Source organism: Passer montanus, unplaced genomic scaffold, assembly GCF_014805655.1.
Source record: "Passer montanus isolate IOZ18808 unplaced genomic scaffold, ASM1480565v1 scaffold27, whole genome shotgun sequence".
NCBI lineage: Eukaryota > Metazoa > Chordata > Aves > Passeriformes > Passeridae > Passer > Passer montanus.
In genome coordinates, this window is record NW_024367372.1 from 5,902,183 (window position 1) to 5,925,603 (window position 23,421).

Consider the following 23,421-nt stretch of genomic DNA (forward strand, 5'->3'; position numbering starts at 1 on the left):
TCCATTAAGTTCACAGAAGACTTCATGATCACAAAATCCCCAGTGAAGAGCATCTAGAGCTGTATCTTCCCCTGTGCTGTAGTTTGTTTTGTGCAGCAGAGCAATGGGGAGTTCCTGAGCACATCCAGCACATCAATCCCTTCGTGCTGACATCCCCTGGAGTCACTTTCGTGCTGGCTGTGCTTCCTGCTCTCCTCAGGGGTGTGCAAGAAGCATGGCCAGGACCCCTTGGTACACCTAAAATTCCCCTCAGCTGTACAAGTTTTGCCAAGTGCAAAACGTCCCTAGCTCCACCTGCGTGCCTCAGACCTGAGCTCCTGCAAAACAACACAACCATGCCCAAACACACGTGTGTCTCTAACTGAAAATCTAATCTTTAAAATGTAACTGTAACTATAACCACTTTTAGCAGTCTAGCTTTTGTACAGCACCCCAAAAACCCCAACAACAGCAAGAGGAGACAGTCAGGGAGAGCAGACTGTATCTGCTTGATTTGATACATGCCTGTGGTAGAGGTTCTTCTTTCCAGAGATTCCTGGCGCTGTTGCTGTTGCTCCATCACTTGTCTAAAACAGCAATGAAAAAACCCTTGGTCATTAGGTATTCCTTATAATTTTGAGTAAAAGCTTTGTACCCTGAGAAGCACTGTGTGTCTGGGGAGAGAGCTGATCCCGTGAGATGGAGGTGGGTCTGATTTCACTGCCCTGGCTGCAGTAGTGCCAGTTCACACATTGGGAAGCTTAACCAGGACATAGCCCTGCATGCACTGGACACTGCAGGGGTTGCTTGATCCATTTAAGATAAATGGATCCTCAGTGGCTCTGCACAAGGAACAGGCAGTGCCCAATGCCCAGGAGAGCACAGTAAACATGCATGCTGTTAACCTGCAGTGTGTGAGCATTGCAAGTAAAGAGTAAAGGCCATCCCACATAAAATCACAGAATCACATATTGGATAAGGCTGGAAGGGAGGACTGGAGGCCATCTGATTGAACCTCCCTGCTCAAGAAGGATCCTCTGAAGGATACAATCCACAGGATTATGTCCAGACAGCTTTTGAATATCTCCAGAGAAGGAAATATTCAAAATGACACAGTCCAGAACCTTTTATGGATAGGGAGTCCAAAGCACTTGTAGAATATTAGCATATTAGAATGAAAATAGAGCAAAGCTTCATCTGTGTTTTGGTGCTGACTGCACAAAGCCTCTGTTGTCCAGGTGCACATCCAAGCCCGTTTTGGCACTGGCCAGCCCAGCACAGCTGTCCCTGTGGCTGCAGCAGCACCAGCACCCTGTGCTGCCCCTGCAAGCCCCGACCTCAGCTCTGCCCTCTGCTCTGCCGGCACCTTCCCAGGAGCTGCCAGTGCCCGCCTGGAGCCCGGCAGGGAGAGGCCGGGGACAGCTCTGCAGGGATGTGCAGTTCCAAGGGCCCATCAGCAGAGTCTGCTCTTGCACGCTGGACCGCTCCTGCGGGAAGGGATGTCCCTGACCCCTGCCACAAACCCACCCTCACCTGGCTCCTCCTGAAAAGCCTGACAGCTAAAAACCAGACTGCTTGCCAGGCTTCTTGGCGAGTGCATGGATATGGACTAAAGATTTCAACAATGTTGAAACACAATTCTGAATTTACCTTGCTGAAGCATTTGGTAATAAAGTTCATTACTATTTTCCTCCACAGTTTCTAGGTTGAATTGGCCCTAATTAATTTCATTTATCTTTAGACCAGTCTTCACAGCGCTGTTTTCTCTTTTCTCAACAGCTTTACTTCATGGCCTGTACAGTAAAGCAAGCTCAACTCTAAGCAACATTTCTATTTTGACTCCTTGCACAGTATTTTAAGACACCTCCCTGTTACATCTTTACTTGTACTTTCCAGAGTCTGCAATGCCGAGCAATTCTATCTTATTTATATACCAACAGAAGCTTCCAAAATAAAAAATAGTCCATAAAAATAAAGTTATATTATGTGGAATATAAAGAATATTTTAATTTGCAAAACAAATTTTCCGTGTTTCACATCTAGTTCAATATATGGTAAAGGAAAATACATGATTGTGCTATGGAGGGATCAATCCTAAAGTGGTTTTATGTTCAGAACATGCAATCCATGCAATTTCTAGAATATTGCAGGTTTCTGAGAAAATTATCGTATGTGCAAAGGTGAATGACTTTTGAGAAAGTCATAGTTGATTCAACTGGTGTCATTTAAGCTATGACACTCTAGACCAAATAAATAGAAATCTTTACTTCAATACATACCTTAACTCTTTCTTGATTGTTATGGATGCAACAGCATCAATTGCACTGCTAAAATTTCAATTGTTAACACATGTAGTAAGAATTTCCTGAGCATACTGTCCCCTACCTTAGCTTAGCATTTATTAGCAAAATTTGATGATGAAGACAACTTGATACATATATTTTCCTGATTAAACCTGGGGGAAATTCTAGGTTTATTTAGAGAACCAACCTGGAAAATTCCAGTCAGAAAGAACAGGAAAGAAATATGGGTCAAACATCCCCAAATCATTAGAGCTGCTGCAGAACAGATTGAGGTGCAGGGTGCAAAAATCCAAAAGAGGGGTTAGCCACTGCCACTTGAAGTCACTGGGGTTCACACCAGCCCTTTCTGCCCTTGGTCAGAAGCAGTTTATGTGTGCCAAATGCACCCTCCCACACATGCTAAAAGGAGAAGTTCTTAAAGTCTTAGGAAGTCAAATTTATTCCAGTTGAACTAAATAAAGACTGGGATTGGCACAAGGCTACTTAAGGAGTATGCAAGGGGAAAAATACAAGAGAGGACAAATTACACTCTGACTTAAAAAGATATTCTTTAAACATTTGTGTAAAGATCTCTAAAAAACCTTTTAAACAGACAAATTTGCAGGGTAGATACCATAACTAAATTTCCTTCCTGCTTACAAGATGTTAAAAAAAACCCCTAGGCTTAAAATTGGGTCTGCTCTATGCTTAAAGAATGCATCAGCATAATTAAAGCTGAAAGTCCTCTAGTGCAGATGCAGTAATATCTAACTGCATCTACTGGCATATCTTATTCTACTCCAGTAGAGCAAAAGGAGCTTTCCTAGGGCCATGTGCCCTGTAGCAGTCAAATAATACCTACCCAAAGGGCTTTTACCATCTCTAAACAAAAAAAGAATAAATAATTTTTTTTATTCTACCACAGTTAAGCTGTGTGAGCTTGCGTGAGCAAGGGCTCTCTGACCTTTGCGATAGCTCTGCTATACCAAAGTAAATCTCAGGTGAAATATCATTACTGCTGACCCAGTCATGGGTAAATCCCTACTAAATCTCAGGTCCTTCTCAGCTATTCATAAAGGTACAGGAAACTAGTTTCCCTATACTTTCTTTATAGTTTTTGGAGGCAGGAAGACTCCTGACTACCTACCTAGCAGAGTTTACCTAGAGTGTGAACTTTGGCTCACCTTCACCCTTTAACAGTCATTACAGAATCATTAACAATCATTAGAAAACATTCAGAACCAATTTAAAATATGTATAAGCAAAAAGAACAGTGCTTACTGGTGAACAAGGACTGCATGTTCATCCAAGTTACAAGCTAGAACTCTGCCACAGCTGATTCACTCACCTTCTCTGTGCTTCCATCTCATCTGGAGATGGACCATTCTGGATCTGGCGCTGGGCAGCTGGACCTACAGAAAAAAATGAGAAGATGCTATTAAGAAAGAAAGCAAATGTGTCTGACTGAAAAAACAGTGCCACTCAGATTGTACCTCCACCTTACTATGACAGATAAACCTCAAGCTTTATTGTCTTCTCTTTGCTTCATTATTATTTTTTGCTCTTTTTCTTCATATTAGACAAATCGTTGACTCCTGTACATTTTTATTGCCACTGGGAGAATCCCGGGGCTAAATGTGGGAGCAGATTTGTCCAGAAACTTGGCACCACGGTTGCTGTAGATTACACTAATCCCTTGGTGATGTGAAGGCCTGCAGTTTTGCAAAAGTTGTCCTGCAGAAGGACAGCCCATTGCACTGGGATGCATTTTTAGCTTTGACATGGTTCAGCTCTATCCTTCAAGTATTGTTCTGTGCTTGCACAGAAATTCAACTGCCTCGCTGAGTCTGGGAGCACACATTGTGCTAACTTGTGCTGCTCTGATGCTGAGCTGGCATCAAAAGCTGCCTGATGGAAGGTGCAAAGAGATGCAAAATTAGACAAGACTTTTACAGAGGTGACTTTTTACAGTGCTGTGGTCTTCTGTTTCTGGGGGATCCACATCAAGCTGAGCTTTCACTGGCATCCACCAACAAAAGCTGACTATGCATGTGATCATTTAAGTCTCCTCACTTGATTGATCATTTAATCTCTGTTCTCAGACTTTTAATCAAGGACACTGACACTACATGCCATTTTCAGAAAGAAACAATTATTCTGAAAATAAAAATAACTATTGGTAACAATAATGGTCTTGCATTTATTACAAGGACTGTTCCATTCATTTGAGGAGGTGGGGTTCAACTGTGATTAAACAGATAAGACTTCTATTAAATCCAACAGCAATTTTACTGACAAACTGAGAAGGATGTCAGTTATGTGCAAGAAATCATTATGCCTACCTTATTTTTTAATTTTCAAATGTAAAACATCCTGCTTTTAAAAGTTATCCAACAAGAGCAAATCAGAATTAAACACTTACAAACCTAAATATGTCACTCTCAAATAGTTAAGCATATTTATCTCTGTATTCTTTATGTATTACTGCCAGGCTGAATGCTATCTGAAAACCAATTAAGAAAATATGAGAACAGGAAAGATGGCAGAAATGCATTGTAGTTAGAAATTCCAGAGCATTGACTGATCCTGAGGAATCCGTGCATATTTTTAAATGTGTTTAAGGACTAACATTTGAAGTAAGGTACACAGAACCTTCTGAAAACCAGGCCTGTGTATTCTAATTTTGGGTCTCCCAAAAATGAAGCCAGTGACAACCACTAAGCCAAAAGCTCTGACATTTAAAAATATCCTATGATTGGACATGAAGACAGTTCACTTTAATGACTCATGACAACATAGTGCTGTTTATCATAGGTCTTTGGCAAACTATTACAGACAGAAATGCCACATTTAGTAAAGATCACACGAAATGATGAACGTGGGGAAGCTGGTGATTGTTTTGGGAAGCGAGCCTCAGGGAAAAACTTAGCAAATATTTGGGAACCACCCAGCAGGCAGCTCACGTGAAAGGAGTTTAAGGTGTAGCAAGGAAACCACACGTGAGGCAGGCAGGGACAGCTGTCAGCCTGCTCAGGGGCACGGAAGGCAGGGATTAATTTCATGCTCGATTCTGTACATGCATGCTCTGCCGTGCACGTCCAGCAGACAGCTGTGAGGCTGAGGGGGTTTCAGTTCAATTGGAATTCTAGGCTTAATTCCCCTCCACATTTTTCGGTATTTCTCAGACAGAAGCAGACATGAACAGTGAGTGCTCTTGGTGATGCCACCCTCATTCGAAGATGCTTCTCTAGGTGTGCTGTGAGCTGCCTCTGACCCTGCCAGCCTTTGGGAACAGCCTCACAGAGAAGAGCATTTCTCAGCACAGTGACCAGAAGAGTTTTGCTGCTGACCCGTTTGCAGCTTCACAGCTGCTGGGAGCCACAATTTTAGCAACTAATTAAGGCAGGAGATACTCTGCGAATGTCTGTGTTTCCTCGCTTCGTTGCTTTGCAATAATTAACCACGCTTTTATAGAAGCATCTTGTGATTCAGCTGAAGGCAGATTTTGGGAGCACACAGATGTTTTCCGTGTTTATTTTTTCTCCTCCTACTCAACCACCCCAGCAGCCACTCTGCCCTTCCCAGCTGGCCCTGCAGACAGCCAGGGGGAACTCCTGGCACAGGGCACTGCTTTGTGCTGGGTGTGGAGCTTCCCATGTGCCGGCGGCTGCTCCTGCACTGCTGCGCAGAGATGTCCACGTCTGGAGCCAGCCAAAAACCAGAACAAAGCTGTCCCTGAAGGAAAACCCATGCTCTAGCTTCCACTCGTGCCAGGAAGGCACGGACTCACAGTAACAATGCCATCCTTTCTCTCCTGCTGGACAAGCTTCAAGCAATGTTTCTTTTCCCTCTTTTACTTTGGCTACAAGTGCAAGCAGCACTCACTGCATACCCTTAGAAAAAAGTATCAAACTCGTTTATTTCTCTGAGCAACCGGTATTTTGTGCTTCTTCAGTACTGCAGGTCCAATCTACTAAGACACTTTCATTCATTATACAGAATGGAAGCAGCCCCCGCTTGGGGCTTTTGCATCTCCTACAGCCTCCATGGTGCTTATGGACCAGTGTGGTGACAGCGGTGGGCTAAGGAAAGGGTCCAGAGTCAGAGCTGAATTAGAAATATATATGAGCTTTCAATTCATGATAATGAAAATTTTTGTTTTACATATGATGAAAACATGATGATTTCATGCAAAAAATACAAAGCCCCAAAACCACAAACAAACAAATTAACACACACAAACCCCCATCAGATTATGGGAGGAAAAGAGGTGCCAGAGAGACACACAGCTCTTCCTCATTGTTTGATGATTCCAACATATACTTGGATTGTGGGAGACTCTGGTTCAGCCATTAGGTCTGATCTGTCATTGTTTATATTCTGACAATGTGACATAAACTGCTTATCCTGACAAGAACAGAAGAAATCTTTCCAGATTACAACTTTCTGCAAAACTTTTATTTCCAACAGCAATATCTTTCAAATAAATTGGCACTTTCTGTCAGAAAACCCCAACATATCACTTGTTGAAAGCATTTCTGACTGATGCTAATCCCATCGTCCCTGTTCAGGTACAGCCTGGGCTGGTGTGCCCACGCTGGGACTCAGCGGGGCAGGGTATTTTTTGGGTTCACCGTGACCCCTTCTCTTTCCCCTGTGCACCTGGAGCTCTTTGCTCCCGGCGGTGCTGCTGCCCCACTGCCAGCAGGCCAGCCCCACACTGAGGTGACATCCCTGGGGGCTGTGACATCCCTGGCTGCTGTCCCCGCTTCGGGCAGAGCGGGAAGCGCTCTGTGTCCCCACCGGCCGCCACTTCCCCATTCACAGCCTGCCTGTAATTTTAGCTCCCTTGCCGCTGTTGGGCAATCCCGCTGCTGCTGCAGAGCCTCTGTCAGCACTTCGACACCTGCCCTGCCCCGGGGGCCCCAGCCTGGTGGGCACTGCCCGGGCAGGAGGTGTCCTGGCACAGCCACACTGCAGTGGGGACAGCAGCGCTGGTGACCGGCCGTGCTGCTGACACTCCCTTAAACTCATTAGTAGAGACAATTATCCTGGACAAAGCGCTCATCTAATTAGCCTAGATAAAGCCCGTAGATAAAGCAGGGTGTCTCCACTCGGGCCCAAGTGAGTGCGGCCGGAGCTGATGACACGGCAGGTCGGGCTGACCTAACTTTCCATGGCGAGCTGAAGGACTGAGGACCGGGATCACGGCTCCCTGCAGCTGGGCAGAGCCACGGGGCCACCATGGTGTTAAAAACCAGAGCACGCTGCGGGCGCTAAAGTGATTTCAGCATTTATTATTATAAAAAGGCCTAAAGCGAGGGGCCCCGCGGGCCAGCAGGAGCGCTCCCGTCGAGGATGCTGCAGTGCTGGGTCTTCTCAGCAGCGATGTCCCCGATGGAACGGCACGGGTCCAGTGGGTCAGACGTCCCTTTTTACCCTGTCTTTTGTCCCTTTGGATTGGTTTCTTTTTGGATCCTTCATTTTTATGAAGGTTTAAGGCTTGACTGACCCAGGACAGTTCTGTCAGTGGGTCAGACGCCCCTTTTTAGCCTGTCTTTTGTCCCTTTGGGTTGGTTTCTTTTTGGATCCTTCATTTGTATGAAGGTTTAAGGCTTGACTGACCCAGGACAGTTCTGTCCAGGCTGGCTCCTTTCGCTTGGGGCGATGAACTTTGCTTAGGTGTGTTGAGTACCGTACTTCTTATAACGACCATTTTAACCCCTTTTACCATAACCAAACTATCAGTACATGCTTAACTATTATCAACTACTTTACAACAGTTTCTAACCTATTTTTCACAATGGCACTCCTGTGACAGGGGGCTGGGACCCCACAGGTCCTGCTCCTGCCTTGTTTGGTTTGATGAGCAGCAGCACCACAGCAGAGAGAGGAGCACACCCCACGAAGGGAGTACAGTGTCACAAAGAATGCTTTCAGGCAGTTTGTCTCACTCCAGTTAAACATTAACTTGAAATAGAGTTTCAAAGAGTGTTACTCACAGGCTGGGCGCCTCAACAGCATTTTAACAGAGTACATTAAATACCTTCTATAACATCATTTACACATGGACCAAACTTCTCCTCTGAGAACTGCAAAGAACTTTATCAGCCTTAATTAAGCTATGAGGCAGAAGTGACTTGATTACACCCAGGCCGTGTCTGCGCAAATAAAATTTGGTTGCATCAATTTACCTACAGGTGAGATTTGCTACTGACACAGTCAAAATTATGTAAAAGGTCACCTAAGGCATTCTTATTCTGATGCAGACCAAATTTGGTGTGACCTGAGGCAAGTAGAGTGCAGGAAAGGAGTATTTCCAACTCTGTGCCAGAAAACCTTCTCTAACCTCTCTTCCTTGTTCCTTGGTGACCAACAGTGCTGTAAGTCTGTGGCAGAGCAAAGTAAAACACATCTTCTTAAAATCATCCCCAGCAACGCTTTACATAACCTGAGTTTACCTTATATCACACTGGACAAGGAGCAGTGTCTATCAGGTACCAACTCTCAGCTGAATTCTAGAAATTCCTGTCTTAGAAGCTATTAAAAGCACCATTCCCAAGATTGCAACTGCTTTGCTTTTATCTTTTACTTCGAGATTACTTTAATCTAACATGAAACAGGCCCTGCTTAAAGTGAAGTAAGGGTGTGAGCACAGGGGGTCTGTATGAAGTCTGTTAATTTGAACTAAAAACTGATTTAACATTCAATGCTGAAACTTTCTGATGCAGATAAGATTTAAGGACAGCGACAGAGCTGGAAAAACAAGCCTTGTATTTAACATGGGAATGCCCTGCCCTTGCATTAGTTCACACCTCTTCAAAGACATATGTACAGGTGCTTATGCTGTGCAAAGTCCTTTTCTTCCTGTGTTTTTTTTAGCAAAAATCAACAGATGGAATTGCAAGGGTCCCCACATGCAGAACCACACAGCTGTGCACGTGCACTGAGCAGGATGGAAGACATGAGAGCCAGAGGGGAGTTACCAAACAAAAAGACTGTGCAAAGATCCAGTGCTAAAAGATTATTAGAAAGAAGTAATCTTCAATTCACCAGAAGTGCTACTGAGCACACCAATATGAAACTTTTGACTCAAATGCTAAACCTGGTAATTCCATTATTTTGCATAAAATATGATGGCACTTGTTTGATCCTCACTGTTCATTCATCATGGCACTGGCACAGCATTTGGTAGTTTTTCATGCTTGTGTCTTCTTTTTTTCCTCCTGCACACAATACAGATGAGACAGTGCTAGAGCAGCTCCTGCTGCAAGCAGCTCCACTCTGACAGCAGGGGTCACAATAAATATGTAAAGGACATGGCTTGGCTGCATTTATCTCAGCACCACTGCCTCAGCTCAGCAGCACAGCTTGGGTTTCCTCTCAGATAAGAAACAGCACAACCAGCTTTAAACAAGATTTAAAAATACACACAGGTGACTGTGCAAACAGGAAACCTTCCACAGTGAGATGGCTCCATGGCCATTTGGGTCAGCATCTCCCCAAAATGCAGCCTGCAGTGGTGGGAATGCATCCCCATAGTTAGGGCAAGCAACAGGGACGGGAGCCCATGTGTTCTGCTATGGGACTCCCTGTATTTTATCTGGTGACTGATCAACATAAAATCGAAGAACTGTGCAAGAACTGGAAATTATTTTCCTCTCAGCAGCTCAGCTCTAACAGGAAGCCCAAAACACACACTGATCTAGAATAGCACGAGATTTTTGCAGCAGGGGAAGATGAGCAAGGAAAGCTGCAGTTCTGCTTGGGCAGGGGAAGTGGCTGAACCTTGGTTCCTCATTTCCCAAGGAAGTGTTTTGAGCACCTGATCTTGGGGATGGCAGCCCAAGGGAAGGAGATGGCTACACACCCAACTGGATCAGCCCAGTGCTGCTGACCTGTGCAGCGCTGCCTCTCCAAGAACCAGAGAGAAATTCTGGCAAGGTGAATGCAGGAAACCTCTGTGAGGTCAGAAAAAAATGGACCTTGAGCATCCCAGGGGGGTTCTGTTTACTGAGCTGAGTGCTGAGCAAAAGAGAACTAATTCAGCAACGGCTTGATTATGCATTGCTGCTATGGAGGTGGGCAAGGCAGCCACCTGCCAGGCAGCTCCAGCTGGGGACTGCCAGCACCTCCCTCCTTGGCAGGGCTGACGCAGGGCTCTGATGCATTTAGAGAAGCAGCCTTGTTTCCACAGGCAGTTTCACGATAAGTTGGATCCCATTCACAGGCATCCAACTTAATTGATGACCAATGCTTTTGTTAGGGGAGCTGCCTCTGGCTCTGAGAAAAATGTTATGTGCATAGAAAAGTATAGGAAGAGTAATTTTACTTTTTTATCATTACAAAAAGGGGGAAAAAAAGAAAAAAGGAAGGACATCATTGAATTTCTAAGGGTGTAATTTCAATATTGGTGGCTTTATAAAGACGCTCAGGGAAGATGATGGAAGATGTCATCAATCAGTGCCAGAAGTAAAAAAGTAATCTATAAAATTCAGGACCATAGATTATCTTAAAAAAATAAAAGAAAGTAAATTAACCCCACAGTTACTAGTAGCAAGTAAACAAGCCCCAAGTACTTCTGTTCCCTCCTTTTCTTGATTGTTCTTCAGAATGTGCATCAAGCCTATTTTCCTGAACATCCAGGATTGAAACTTTCAATAAAGGTGAAGATTATCTCATAATCTTTCCCTCTAGGCAGTACTGGAGCTTTAAGAAAAACACCAAATACCATCAGAATCTCATTAAAATCAAGAGCACAGGCCTTCCTGAGAAGCTCCCCCACCACTGCAAGGGCATTCAGTCATTGGATGTTCCAAAGAAGCTTAGAGTGGAAATCAAAACACACCGTCTAAAGATATGGTTTATATTGCAAAGACACTTTCCTGAATTTGGTTTTAGTGAGGACATGAATTGTTTCACTCCAGTATCAGTGTCCCAGCAGAGACAGGGACACTGCAATGGTGGCCTTGTGCTCTGCAGCAGGAGTGTTGCTGAGCTCAGAAAGCACTTTCCCTTGGATGTCTCAAGCCCCACACATCTGTACTGTGAAATAAAAGCTATCTGCTTTTACCTAAGTGCGACTCTGTGTGTTTCTGCACCCAAGTGCATATACCTGTTCATACTCACTTCACACTTACATTTCTTTATGCCAAACAAAAAGCAGGGATTTGATTTTTCTTCTTTTTTTGATAAAATGAATTTTTGAAGATTTTCTGACGTCACTTTGGAAAATTTCTGAAGGGGAAAAGAAGCCAGCCACTAGCGTGGACAGCAGTTCAATCAACTGGTATTTACACACATTGCTAGTCAAAAATCATCTCTGGTTTTGCTACACACATTGCTAGTCAAAAATCATCTCTGGTTTTGCTTAACTATAGGATTTATGACACATTAGATCAGAATATATATATATATGTACACACACACACCCACTGCAGCCTGGTGTAGCACTCAAGGCACCAAGAGCAGCATGGGCTATTGTTGGCCTATCTCCATATACAGCCTTGCAAGGCAAGACTCTCTATTTTCAAGCGTCTCCTTCCTGTCTCCCTATTGGTAGGACAGCAAAACCCTTCAGGAAAGTCTTTTCCACCACGTGGAGAACAGCAGGGCCTATACATGCATTCAAACACTATGCACACATAGAAAACACCATATTATAAACACACAGTTTGCATGTAGTTAAGATCCAGACAAGATTCATTTTACCAAGATTTAACTCCCACCACTGCTCTAAGGCAAGATATTAAAAACACACAGTTTGCATCTAGTTCCTGGTTAAGATCCAGACAAGATTCATTTTACCAAGATTTAACTCCCACCACTGCTGCTCTAAGGCAACTATGATGGGTACCTGTACCTGGGTAAGAGCACTGGACAGAAGAGGACTTTTCTACAAAACAAAACTAAATGGAGATATATATTGGAAGTTATGAAAAAAAACCAAAACAACCCAACCCAACAAAGCACATGAAAAAATAGTACTAGAAATAGGCAGGATTCCTTGATAATTAAGATGCAGTCTCAAATAAATTCAAGAGATAAAATATTCAAATACAGCACCTGATCCCATTCACACACCCAAAGCCAAGCTTAAGGGAAGCAAAAGTCCCACTAACTAGGGAGACCCAGAGTAAGCCCACTGATCTCTGCAAATCCTCATTTCCAGAAGAGCTAACAGGAACTGACAGTCACAGGTAGGTAGGTCACTATGGAGAAAAAAAATGGGCAAATATCCCATTAATTATAACAGGTATAAGATGCTGCGCTTTTTAATATCTGTTTTTTAAAAACCATTATTTATTCTATGAATACAGATGCTGTTCACTAGGAAGTAAAAGCAGAAGCAGCCCAACACATTGATTCAGCAGTCGCACATTCTTGCTGCAATGACCTCTCCTGATTTAACAGCCCTAACTAATGCCCGCATCTCCCCAACCTAATGGCTCATTTCTCACTAATATTATCTCAGCCTCCTACTGCCTGCCTGCCTGAATTAAAAGCAAATTAAAGACAAACCATCCATCAGTGAGCTACAACTGTAAGTGGCTTCCCAGCACAACAGGATGGCACAGACCATCTCCATGCGAAAACGAGCACCCCTTCCCCCTTCCCGCAGGAGCACGGCATGCAGCGGGGAGGTTTCCATCACCTACAAGACATTCGGCACAGGATGATGCAGTCACAGTGGCAGAGGCAGAAGCAGTGCCAAATCCATTCCCTGCTGACCATAGTATGGCCGCAGCCCGCTGAGCGCACTCCCGGGCACCCTCCGCATGCCCGCCCCGACCGGCTTTCACCAGGTGTAATCGATCCCCTCTGCAGCAGCACAGCGCGCCCGGCCGCTTAAATATTTAATTGGACCCTTTTCCTCACCTATCACAACACTTCGGGGTGTTTGAAGCCTTCATTGTCTGGACTTTCACGTAATGTTGTGAAAGAAATAAATTGTGTTTTCTGCCTCCTGCCCCAGTCAGACCTCCCTGTGTCCACCTACATGCAAGCAATTACAATAAAGGTGAAGTGTGAATAAACAGAAAGTTCAGTTGTTTTGGGGAAAAAAATGGCTTCTGTTGAACATGAAGGATCAAGTTCACTGGCAGCTTCTGAAGTCAAAGGGGTTCAGTGATAAATGTTGAGCACTAATCTTAAAATGTAAGTGTGAACAAGATGGCTCCAGAGATATGTATATGTGGCCTAAAATCCCCATCTACTATTAATATTCTCTTCATCATCCCATCCTATCTGATCTCCTCTGATCAAAATACTTCACCCTTTTTACTTTGCCTGCTAATCACTTTCCTCTTCTATATTTAAGCGTGGCAGGTCTTCCAGAGGCAATCCAGTTGAAGTTAATGGAGAGTTTGTATGAGGAGACCAAACAGATAATTTATTCACTCTCTACCTCTGCCTTACCACCTTTGATCCATTTCTTTCCCTTCTCCTTGCCTTTGCATTATTCTGTCTGCTGGGGACTTCACACAGCCTAATGCTCTACTCCTCAAGCAAATTCATAGCTGGTTTAGGGGATATATCTCCACAGCTTCAGTGACACTACTCTGATGTAGATCAATTGGTATTTTGACCCACTGAACACAGCAGCTAAGTATTTTATCTAATACCTGACTTTTAGAATATGCTGAATAACAAGTTTTTATAACTGTAAGTTACCTATGGTTACACCAGGTGAAACCCAGGTGGATCTGACTTTTAGAATATGCTGAATAAAAAGTCTAAGTTTTTATAACTGTAAGTTACCTATGGTTACACCAGGTGAAACCCAGGTGGAGCAAGTTCATAATTAGCAATGTGTCAGAGCCACTCCTATCCTTCTCAGGCAATAATTACTCATCATAACTGAGGAGTTACTCACTCTCTGTACCTGCCTCCCACAACATTCTCAGAAAGACTGATATGTAGATACTCTAATAGCAAAGCTGCTTATCATATGTTTTCTAATGCTTGCTGCTATGAATTATTTATGTCCCATTTTGAGTCTACAATATCAATACCTCTCAGGTATTCCCCACTATCAGATGGAGCACAACAAGCATTAACCAATCAATATCTGAGACAGCAAAAAAACTCTGTTAATAGCAAACTATCTTTTTCACTGTGGCACACAGATGGTGCAAACTCTACCTGTATGTGCTCATTGTTTTCTGCTTGCTGGTTTATAAAGCCAATACTGGCACTCCAGAAACAGGAATATTAAATTCAAACCTGAGTGTAAATTCAGGGTCTCACAGGCATAAATGCCAATGGTTTTGTGTAATTACATTCTGAGAATGTAAGAAGATTCAGGAATATATTTAATTGAACGAAAATGCATTAAAATTGTAAAATTGCAGGGCATGTTTTATATTCAGGACTCCAGTTTTCATAGAGAACACAGTATCATCAAACTATTTCATTCTCAGTTTTGAGGGCACTTCAAATCCTTTTTGTTCTCCTGTGCTTTCTTCCTGTATCTTACACTGAAGGACTGAAGGGAAGCATCCGGCTGATGTAAAATATCAGCTAAGCTCTCCAAAGTGTTCACTTATTCTGCAATACCATTGGAATCCCCTGCTCTCTCAAAAGGAAACTATTACACAAATGTAGGCAATTTAAAACACTGTATCAAACTGATGACAGAATCTGTAAACCCAGAGATGTACAACTTAATTCTGTCCTAAAAACACATCTAACTCTTTCAGTGACTTGTTTGGCTGAGACTATGTTACCCCATATTTTCTTTATTATTTTCTTACACACTTATCTCTGACACAGTGAGGTTGTGGTTTCTACAGGGCTAAATATGGTAATGACTAATAAAAAAGCCAAAAAACATCCTTCAAGGCCAAACAGCATCTCAGAGACTCTCAAACTGATTTTACAGATTAACAAATTCCTACAGATCCTTGGGCAGACTTACCACCTGCACAGCAAACTCCCTGCCAACAGTCTGCCATGGAGCCAGAAAACCAGTGAGTGGGTGTGATAACTCCTGCTTCCACCCCAGCCACACCCTCCCCCAAAATTTCAATAGCTCATTCAAACACAACCTGGGGCAGCACAGCCAGGGCCACCACGTGACTGAGTAAATGGCAGAGCAGGAGCTCATATGGATTGGGAACAGGTTCTCTCAGAGACTCCACCACCTCTTCTGATTCTGAAATAAGGACTGGTCTCCACAATCCCACCAGCAAGAGAGTGACTCCTTTTAAGTGGAAATAGCAGCATGGGCCATAGGAAAAAATAATTAAAGACCCTGAGAAGGCAGTTGCCCCAGACAGTATGACATGAGCCACCACCTCTGCTTCTATTTTGGATAAACAAAGTTATTACTTGCTGGACACTATCAGTGTTGGTCCAAGTTTGGGGGAGGGAAAAATCTGATATGGCCAAAACCATTGTAAAAATACTAATACCTGTACTGGGATTCCTAAATTGTGGTACATGTGCCACGAGCTGCATGCAAGTCATTTTAAAGGGATGCTCTATCGTGCAGCTCTGGGCATAACCCCACCCCCCCCAGAAATCTTGTCATTTCTTATTTGCATTACTTGACCCTCACAAAGGTTACAGCCCAGCTTGCCTGTGGCAGCACAGATGATTCCTGAAAGAGCAGCATTTTCAGATGCTGTGCACCTAAAGAGATTTTAAGTAACAATTCAATTGACCACCTCTTACTTCTGTGTATAAAAACCCTTGACCTCAATTTGAGCATGAAGCAATACCAGCTGGCTGGAAGGCAAGCACTCCCTGAACAAACTGCTCCTCTAATCCTTGCAACAGGAAATCAATTGTGAAAATTGCATTTTGACAAATATAAATCATTACTGACAAAAAGGTGGACAAATCCCTCTTGATGTCCAGCACTTACCTGGTGCAGCAGCCCGCTGGAAGAAGTGCTAGAAAAATTCTTCTTTTTTAAACAGAAGTTGGAAAACACTAATTCCACAATGTGCAGCAGTGAAAATAAAGGGCAGCTCTGATCCTGCAAGTGGTAGCAGGCAGGCAGGTGACTCTCCTACATGAAGCCTTTTGCAGGAAGGCTGTAATTATCTGGTTGAGCACCTACTGATTGTATCTGGAGACTGTGTGCGTACGAGCCAATATGCAGCTGATACAACTCATGTCATTTTACTTTCTGTACATTTTGTCCTTAATTGAAAAGGGTGCTTTCCTTTTCTATTCCTAATATCTATTATCCATGCTTGAGAAGGCACTTAACAGCACATTAGACAGCTAAGAACCCAGAGGCCGTGCCAAAACTGAAATAACACTATGAAATGAATTGAGTGCTTGGTTTCATTTTAGTAGTGTCTTTATCAACTGGCAGCCTGAGAAGGTTTGTACTTTAGAGAATTCTGGAAAACACTCAAGAAGGAGAACAATGAGCTTTTAAGTTCCTCAGCCAGACAAAATATATTAAAAAAGCCATTCTCATGTCATTGACCATATCTTTGTTGTTCTTAAGATGGAAACTCGTTTCTGTTGTTAAGAGTCAGTGTCAGATGTTTTGTTACACCTGTAAAAGCTGTTTATACTGAACCAGCCTTAATTTTTTTATATTGCCCTTCTCTGCTCTCAACCTCCATTTCCACCATCAGCTCCAAAGGACTCCTGGGTACCGTGCCAAGGAGAGCTGAAGTGTTTCCCACTAGTACAGGATGCTTTTGGGAAGGTTGCTATTCCACAGGCAATGCAGCCACACACCTTAGCAATTAGGCTGGGGTATGACTGTATGGAGCAGATTTAAGACTGGAGAGAAATCAGCCTGCTCATCTGCACTTTGTCTCTCTGGAGCTGCTCCCTGCACAGAGGCTTGGCTCAGTCCATGCCAATCCTGGACACTTGAGCTGATGGATCCTCTCCCAAATTTCAGTAGCTGCAGTGCAGGCACAACTCAGCAAGACCAACCTGGGAATACAGCACATTACCTTCAGTTCTTGTGTGGACAGCCCAAATTCAGGTGCCTGAATCAAGACTCACCCATGGGAGTGAGAAGACTCACCTGGCACAGCATCTATTTCAGAACTAGCCCCTAACACATTTCCAGTTACAAACCATTTAAAATGGGATGCAAGACTGAAGGTTTCTGCCAAGAAATAGAGAGCAAGAAGCATTCCAGGCAAATGCAAGTCTCACAGGCTAAGCCCAGAAAAACCCTGTCAACTCAAGTAAAAATTACAATTACCAGAAAATTACCTGCATTAGAGCATCTTATACTGATGCCATCCATTCTCTAGTAATATGCTCTGATTAAATCATGTCAGTGTTTGTAGTACTAAATTAAACAATATTTAGAAGACATGCTTACACTTTGCATATCTTTTCTTTGCAGGGCACTGCTAAGAGCAAAATAGCTGCACAGATGAAGGAAAGAGGAAGGCTGGTAAGCCATTTCTCATGACAGTTGCCCCACTTATAAGTTATTTAAGCTGCTGTCTGCCAGTAGCCTGTAGTATGTATAATAACAATTAAATAGTCACTAATAACATACCTATATTACAGTATGTTGCTTCTAAATTGCCTTCTGTGAAAAAAAATCAATCAATTTAACTGATGGGGAAATTTGAAGTCTGCTACACTGCTATTAGAATAATTTGGTATAAAGGAAGTGCAGGCATGCATTTGATACTTCTCAGAGGGCTTGACTTTAATTAATTTATACTTTCAATTGATTGCGGTTCACTTGAAAATGCATTCTGTTCCCTGAGAATATGAACAGGCACTTCTTGGGAAACCATGATGAACTTCTCTGATGCAGAAAGCCTGAGACCCAAGAAAAAGCCTCAAAATCCTGTAAAGAGGCTAGCAGGCACAATTCAAAGTACTTCAGCTTTGCAAACTTCTAGTTGCAACACCTCCCTCCTCAGTTATCAGCACCAGTCTAAGAGAGGGGTGGATCCTCCCTGGCCGTCTGTCTCTCCACTGACTGCAGGAGAAGCCTGGGTGAGACTCAGTCCTATAAATAAAGCTGGGATGAGCCCAGTCCTAAGAGACTAAGCCAAAGAGAGACTTATCCAAATTGCCCACAGATTCAGGGGGGGTTTGGAAAACCCAGTACCACTGCAGCTTGGCTCAGCACCCTGCTCACTGCTGTGACTCACGCTGGGTGTGCCAGAAAAGCCTTGCAGGGAGCACAATGGGAAATGCTCCTTGCAGTGAGTAACAGACACCTGTCAGGCTCCTGACTTTCCATAATGGGACCTCTCCTATAAATCAAACAGGCTTTCCCCTTCCCTATTCATCCCCCAGAATGAGGAGTGGAGGTTTATTCATCACTGAGTTTGGTGAGCAGCTTTCTGTCCTATTATCTGTCTCATTATTGAAAGGAGGCTGGCGAGGTAAATGGTTGTGAGACAACTGTGACACAGAGCACGTATCTTTTCTACCAGTATAGAGGCAAAGGACTTCCCAGAATGAGAGTTAAAAATAGCTGGTTTGCCTTAGAGGGTGTATTCACTTTGAAACACACAAAACAAGTCTAAGCTGCCACCTCTAATATGACAGGCACCTTTAGCAGCCTGCTCTCTGCCAAAATACCTAAATCCCAGCTCTTTTTTCTCCTTAAATTTTTTACCATTTCAAATTGTAGATGCTTTTCAGAATGTTATGAGAAGCTTTGGTGGAGAGAGGGCAGATGCAACCTTCTAAGTTACATTAAACCCAACGTCTTTTTTCAGACCCAAAATTATCTTCAAGGTTATTTCTTAAAATCTGCTGCAGTCCTGCCTTTATTTCCACATTTATTATACCAGTGGTGTTTCAGCTCCCCAGCATCCTCCTTTAGCCCTGCTCAGTGCCTGTCTCCCAGGTGGATTGGAGGCTGGCCACATTGCACCAAGGGCTGAGATGGCTGGACAGTCTGGTTTGGGGATCAGCATCAGCAAGGCAGCTTGATGCTTTCAGAGCAAGGTGTATCCTTTCAAACACAGTATTTTTTTTTGCCAGTGATGGTAATGAGCCAGTTGGGCAAACACACCTGGGGAAGTTTGTACCTCTGTCACATGAAGTTATTACATCAAGACAGTGGCTTTCTAAAGTATGCCTGCACTTGGTAAAGGATTTGTGCTCAGAATACCAAAGCCTTGAATGCAGAAGTTACAGTGGCTTTAATGATCTCTTCTGACTCTAAAATTCTAGGAATCCAACATCATTGCTTATGGCCTTCTTTACACCAAAGATCTGCTTGACTCTTCTGGGAATACATTAAAGCTTAAAAGCTTGCCAAGCTGAGAAAATAACCATAATATTTCCAGCTGTTTTTCCCAGAATGTTACATTAACATGTAACATAACCCTTCCCCTGGCCCTGAGCAAGCCTTGCCACTTTTCTTTCAAGCAGCTTGACAAAGGAGCACGATTGGACTGCTCCTCTTTATGGCTTTTTAAGGGCTCCCCTCTCCCAGTAAGTTTGCTCTCAGTTATTGCCAAGCCACCAAAAGATTTGGGAAGGTTTCCTTGCTGTTCCCTGATACAAGTCTGGAAGACAGCACCACAATTCACACTGATGACCAAGCAGAGCCTGCCAGCAGATTTAAGCAATAGCCTAAATAAGAACCACTCGGAACGTCATTCACCATAAAGCTGAAAAACTAGCAATGTCCCACACTTCTCCTGCATGCTGAAGTGACAAACACAGGCAGGGCTTGCTGTCCAGCTGCCAAGGATGGGACCTGGCTGAACACCCCCTCCCCAGCTGGGCACCCAAGAAACGTGAGCAATTCTGCGCCGTGCTGATGAAGTTCTTAAGTGTCACCCGAGCTGAACTGCAAAACACGGCTGCCTGCCCTAGTTATCAAATGACCTGAAATTCAGCACGATCATCTGCCATAACAGCTGCTTCCCTGACAATGAGAGAAGCTCCTGCCTGGCTGCTGAAGCAGAGCCAGCAGCAGGAGCCCAGGACCCAGCACACACAGCCTCCCACACCAAGATGCTGCTCCCACCCCCCTGCATGGCACGGCCTCAAAATGTCTTGTGTGCTTCGAATTCTGCACGCTGACTCCTTCCTCTGCAGATTTATTTTGCATCTGTATCATTAAAAAGAGATTTCACAGACCTGGTACTTCAAAGAGGGGGAAAATAATGAAACATCCTTCCCAAGGAATTAAAATGAAGGTAAGGTTGGATGTTGTCAGTTTTCTTTCTTTCTACTTAGGGTGCTGCATAAATAATACACAGCACCAGCAAATTACTTCTTTTTACAGTAGCAACCTATATAGGAACCAAACACGAAAATGATTGTACAAGTAAGACTTAAGTGCTCAATACAGGCAAAGTTAGGGAGCTACATAATTTTGACAGATGTTATTAAGATTTTTTTAGAAATGACTTGTGCTCAAACACTCATACTTTTTGAAGCTACTTTGATGTACACCAAAATATATTTTTCTATTCCACTGTCAAAAAAATCCTAATAATATATTAATAAAATTTTAGCTTTATTAATGTGAAAGTTAATATTAATGATATTTACTGCTCCTTAATAATAAAAATAGCAGAATTAAATGTTTATAGTATATCTTAAGATAATTGCTTTTGTACTTCTTCCCCAATTAGAAATGAAGAGTGAAAGTTGTTATTGAAGACCAGCCCCTCAGCTGGAACCCAAATGTTACTCCATTGAACCCAATGGACATAATTTCCTGTAAATTAGATCTTGAAGATGATGTTTTCTGTGTAGATCTGTCCTCTTGGCTAAATACATTTTCCTATTCCCTAGCTGAAATGGGAAATGAGGACTGCACATGTTCATAGTGCTCAAGCTCAGTCCTAGAAAGTCCAACAGGTTCACACTGCTAATGTTGTGCCTAAGAAGCATCTGTCTGACTTTCACACATGTAACTGGTTGTAGCTGTTGCTAGAGCTCATATGTGCATGAGCAGGAACAAAGTTTGGACTGAACATATGCCTTATTCCCTGTGTTTACTTCAAGGTAGGCTCCAGAATCCTTTCTGTAAGTGTGAATACAACCATGAATATTTGATTAGGGACACACGGAAAGAATCTGAAATCATATGGCACCAAGGATTTAGCTGAAGTATGCAAGAACAAGCAAAGTAGCTAATGTTAAATGTATGCTTCTCTTTTTCTTGTTCTGCAGCCTTGTCTGTACATCAATGTGAATTAAACAAATTGAAACCCCACACTGAGCAGCATCAAATCTAATTGCAGTGCAAAATGTTTCCCTAATGAATTTCAGTTTTCATATTTTCTCTTATAAGTAGTGCTATTGAATAAAAGCAATTTACTAATATATATGGATATATGTGGGTATATAGGGCTAATTACTATTAAGTCAGTTATTTTGGCCAATTTATGAGAGAAGACTATAAAAATAAACATTTTTATCTGTTTCAATTTCACTTGTGGGAAACTGTCACTAATGCCTTGATTTTATTTTTTGTTGCTGTTTGCTAAGTGCTGACAAATGCTGACTGGAGTTACTCCCATCCCAGACAGATTCTAATCTAGGCAAGTAACTCTCCATCTCCTAATGATGAGATCCCCTTAGTGAGGCAGGGACACCCTTCAGCCTTACTCCACTAGCCCAGATCTCCCATCAGCCTGATGGGGAGGAAGAGGAGCACTGCCAACCCCAAGCCTTGCAGTGTCCTGAGCCTTGATCTGAGAGACAAACACACAAAATACACCACGGATGGCTCAGTGAAAACAAAAAACCAGGAGCCTTCCCACTGGGACTGGCTGAGTGCTTTTGCAGCCAGAGCAGAATTCCTGTCTCTATCAAAATCTTTGCTTTTATCTGATGAAAGAATGCAGTGCTTAACACACCTTTTTAATGGTCATGTGGCTGCCTGATTTGGGATGATAGGCTTCAAGTGAAGGTGGACCCAATTCTGCAAAGTGCTGAGCTCTGCACAAGAGATGCCAGCTCGCAGCCTCTCCTGGCATTACAAAGAGCCAAGAGCACATTCCTGATGTGTGTTCAAGTCAGCACCTCCTGTATCAGTTCCCCCACATGTCCTCCTTGCCATTCAGCTTAATTCTAGCTGGAATTTTTCTAATATCTGGAGGATGCTCCTCAAGAGTGTTTTCTTAAGCCCCTCTTTCACTCATTAGCTGTGCCAGAGCAGGGGCAGGACAATTGATATTGGACAATTTGAAGTATCCTGAAGATTTATATTATATTTGCATCTTCTTGGGCCATTTTCTAGACCCTTTCTTTCATAGATGAAGCCAAATCAGCATAATTTTGCCTTAGAAAAATTTTTAAAGGCTTTTTTAGGCTGACAATAATAATACCACTAAGTTTATTATAAAGCTTCCTGCAGCAAAATCTTATTCAGCCACACGCAATCTTAAAAATGTTGCTCTGAGAACTACAGACAGACTTCTTGGGAAATGCCAGAGGAGGTGTTTGGTTTTCAGCTGTAATGCAACAGACAGTTAATTAAATGCTTTGCTAATAATAGTATCCTGTGCATGAGGAGATAAGCTCAATTACTTACTGGGTTTAAGTGGAGTTTTGCAGACATGTTGGCATATTCCTGGTAGCTAAACCAATTTTTTTAGCAATGCAATTCACTCTCCTTTCTATTTCTCTAGTTTAGATGTATCATTAATGAACATAAAATGTCACTGATGGAAAGAAATAAACAAATCTGACATTTCTTAGCTAAAGCTCCATTACTATATAAAAAATAACCATCAACTCAATACAATAATGTCAGACACTTATCACAGAAAAACCTCAAGAGAAGTAAATGGAAATCCTCTACTGACTTCAGGCAAAATTAGACAAAATCTAGGATTGTTGTCATCAAAATACATTTGCAGTCTGCATGTAATCCATGGACCAAACAATGCTGTGAAATTCAGTACTTTCAGCACATAATCATCAACACTTTTACAGTGAGCAGGAAAAATGGAATGCTCTTTGCTTCCCAGATTCTTTGGGAAATACACAGTTTTCCCAGTGTCACAACTCTTCTTAGATTAAGATATTGGACTTTTTACTCTTCACACTCCATACTCTCAGCACAGCAGTGACTTGGAGCTAGAGTACACAGCCAAAATTAAAAGCAAATTTATTGTTTATGGAGCAATAATGCCATTTGTTTCATCTCCTTAGAGCATGCCTACCCAATGAGCAGGGCCTGTAAGAGAACTATTGACACAGTGCCATGATCAAGGGACGGGAT

General features: G+C 42.9%; 1 protein-coding gene across 6 annotated transcripts in view; it reads right to left on the bottom strand.

Annotated features, from left to right (window-relative positions):
* The window catches only part of EVL (Enah/Vasp-like), a 118,271-nt gene that overhangs the window by 14,562 nt on the left and 80,288 nt on the right, over positions 1–23,421 (bottom strand). For all 6 annotated transcript variants that reach the window (XM_039712745.1, XM_039712746.1, XM_039712743.1 and 3 more), the window contains exons 4-5: positions 3,610–3,673; positions 505–566 (exon numbers count right to left, since the gene is read on the bottom strand). In XM_039712745.1, the coding sequence (XP_039568679.1) occupies positions 505–566; positions 3,610–3,673 (126 nt within the window). The remainder of the gene's footprint in view (positions 1–504; positions 567–3,609; positions 3,674–23,421) is intronic.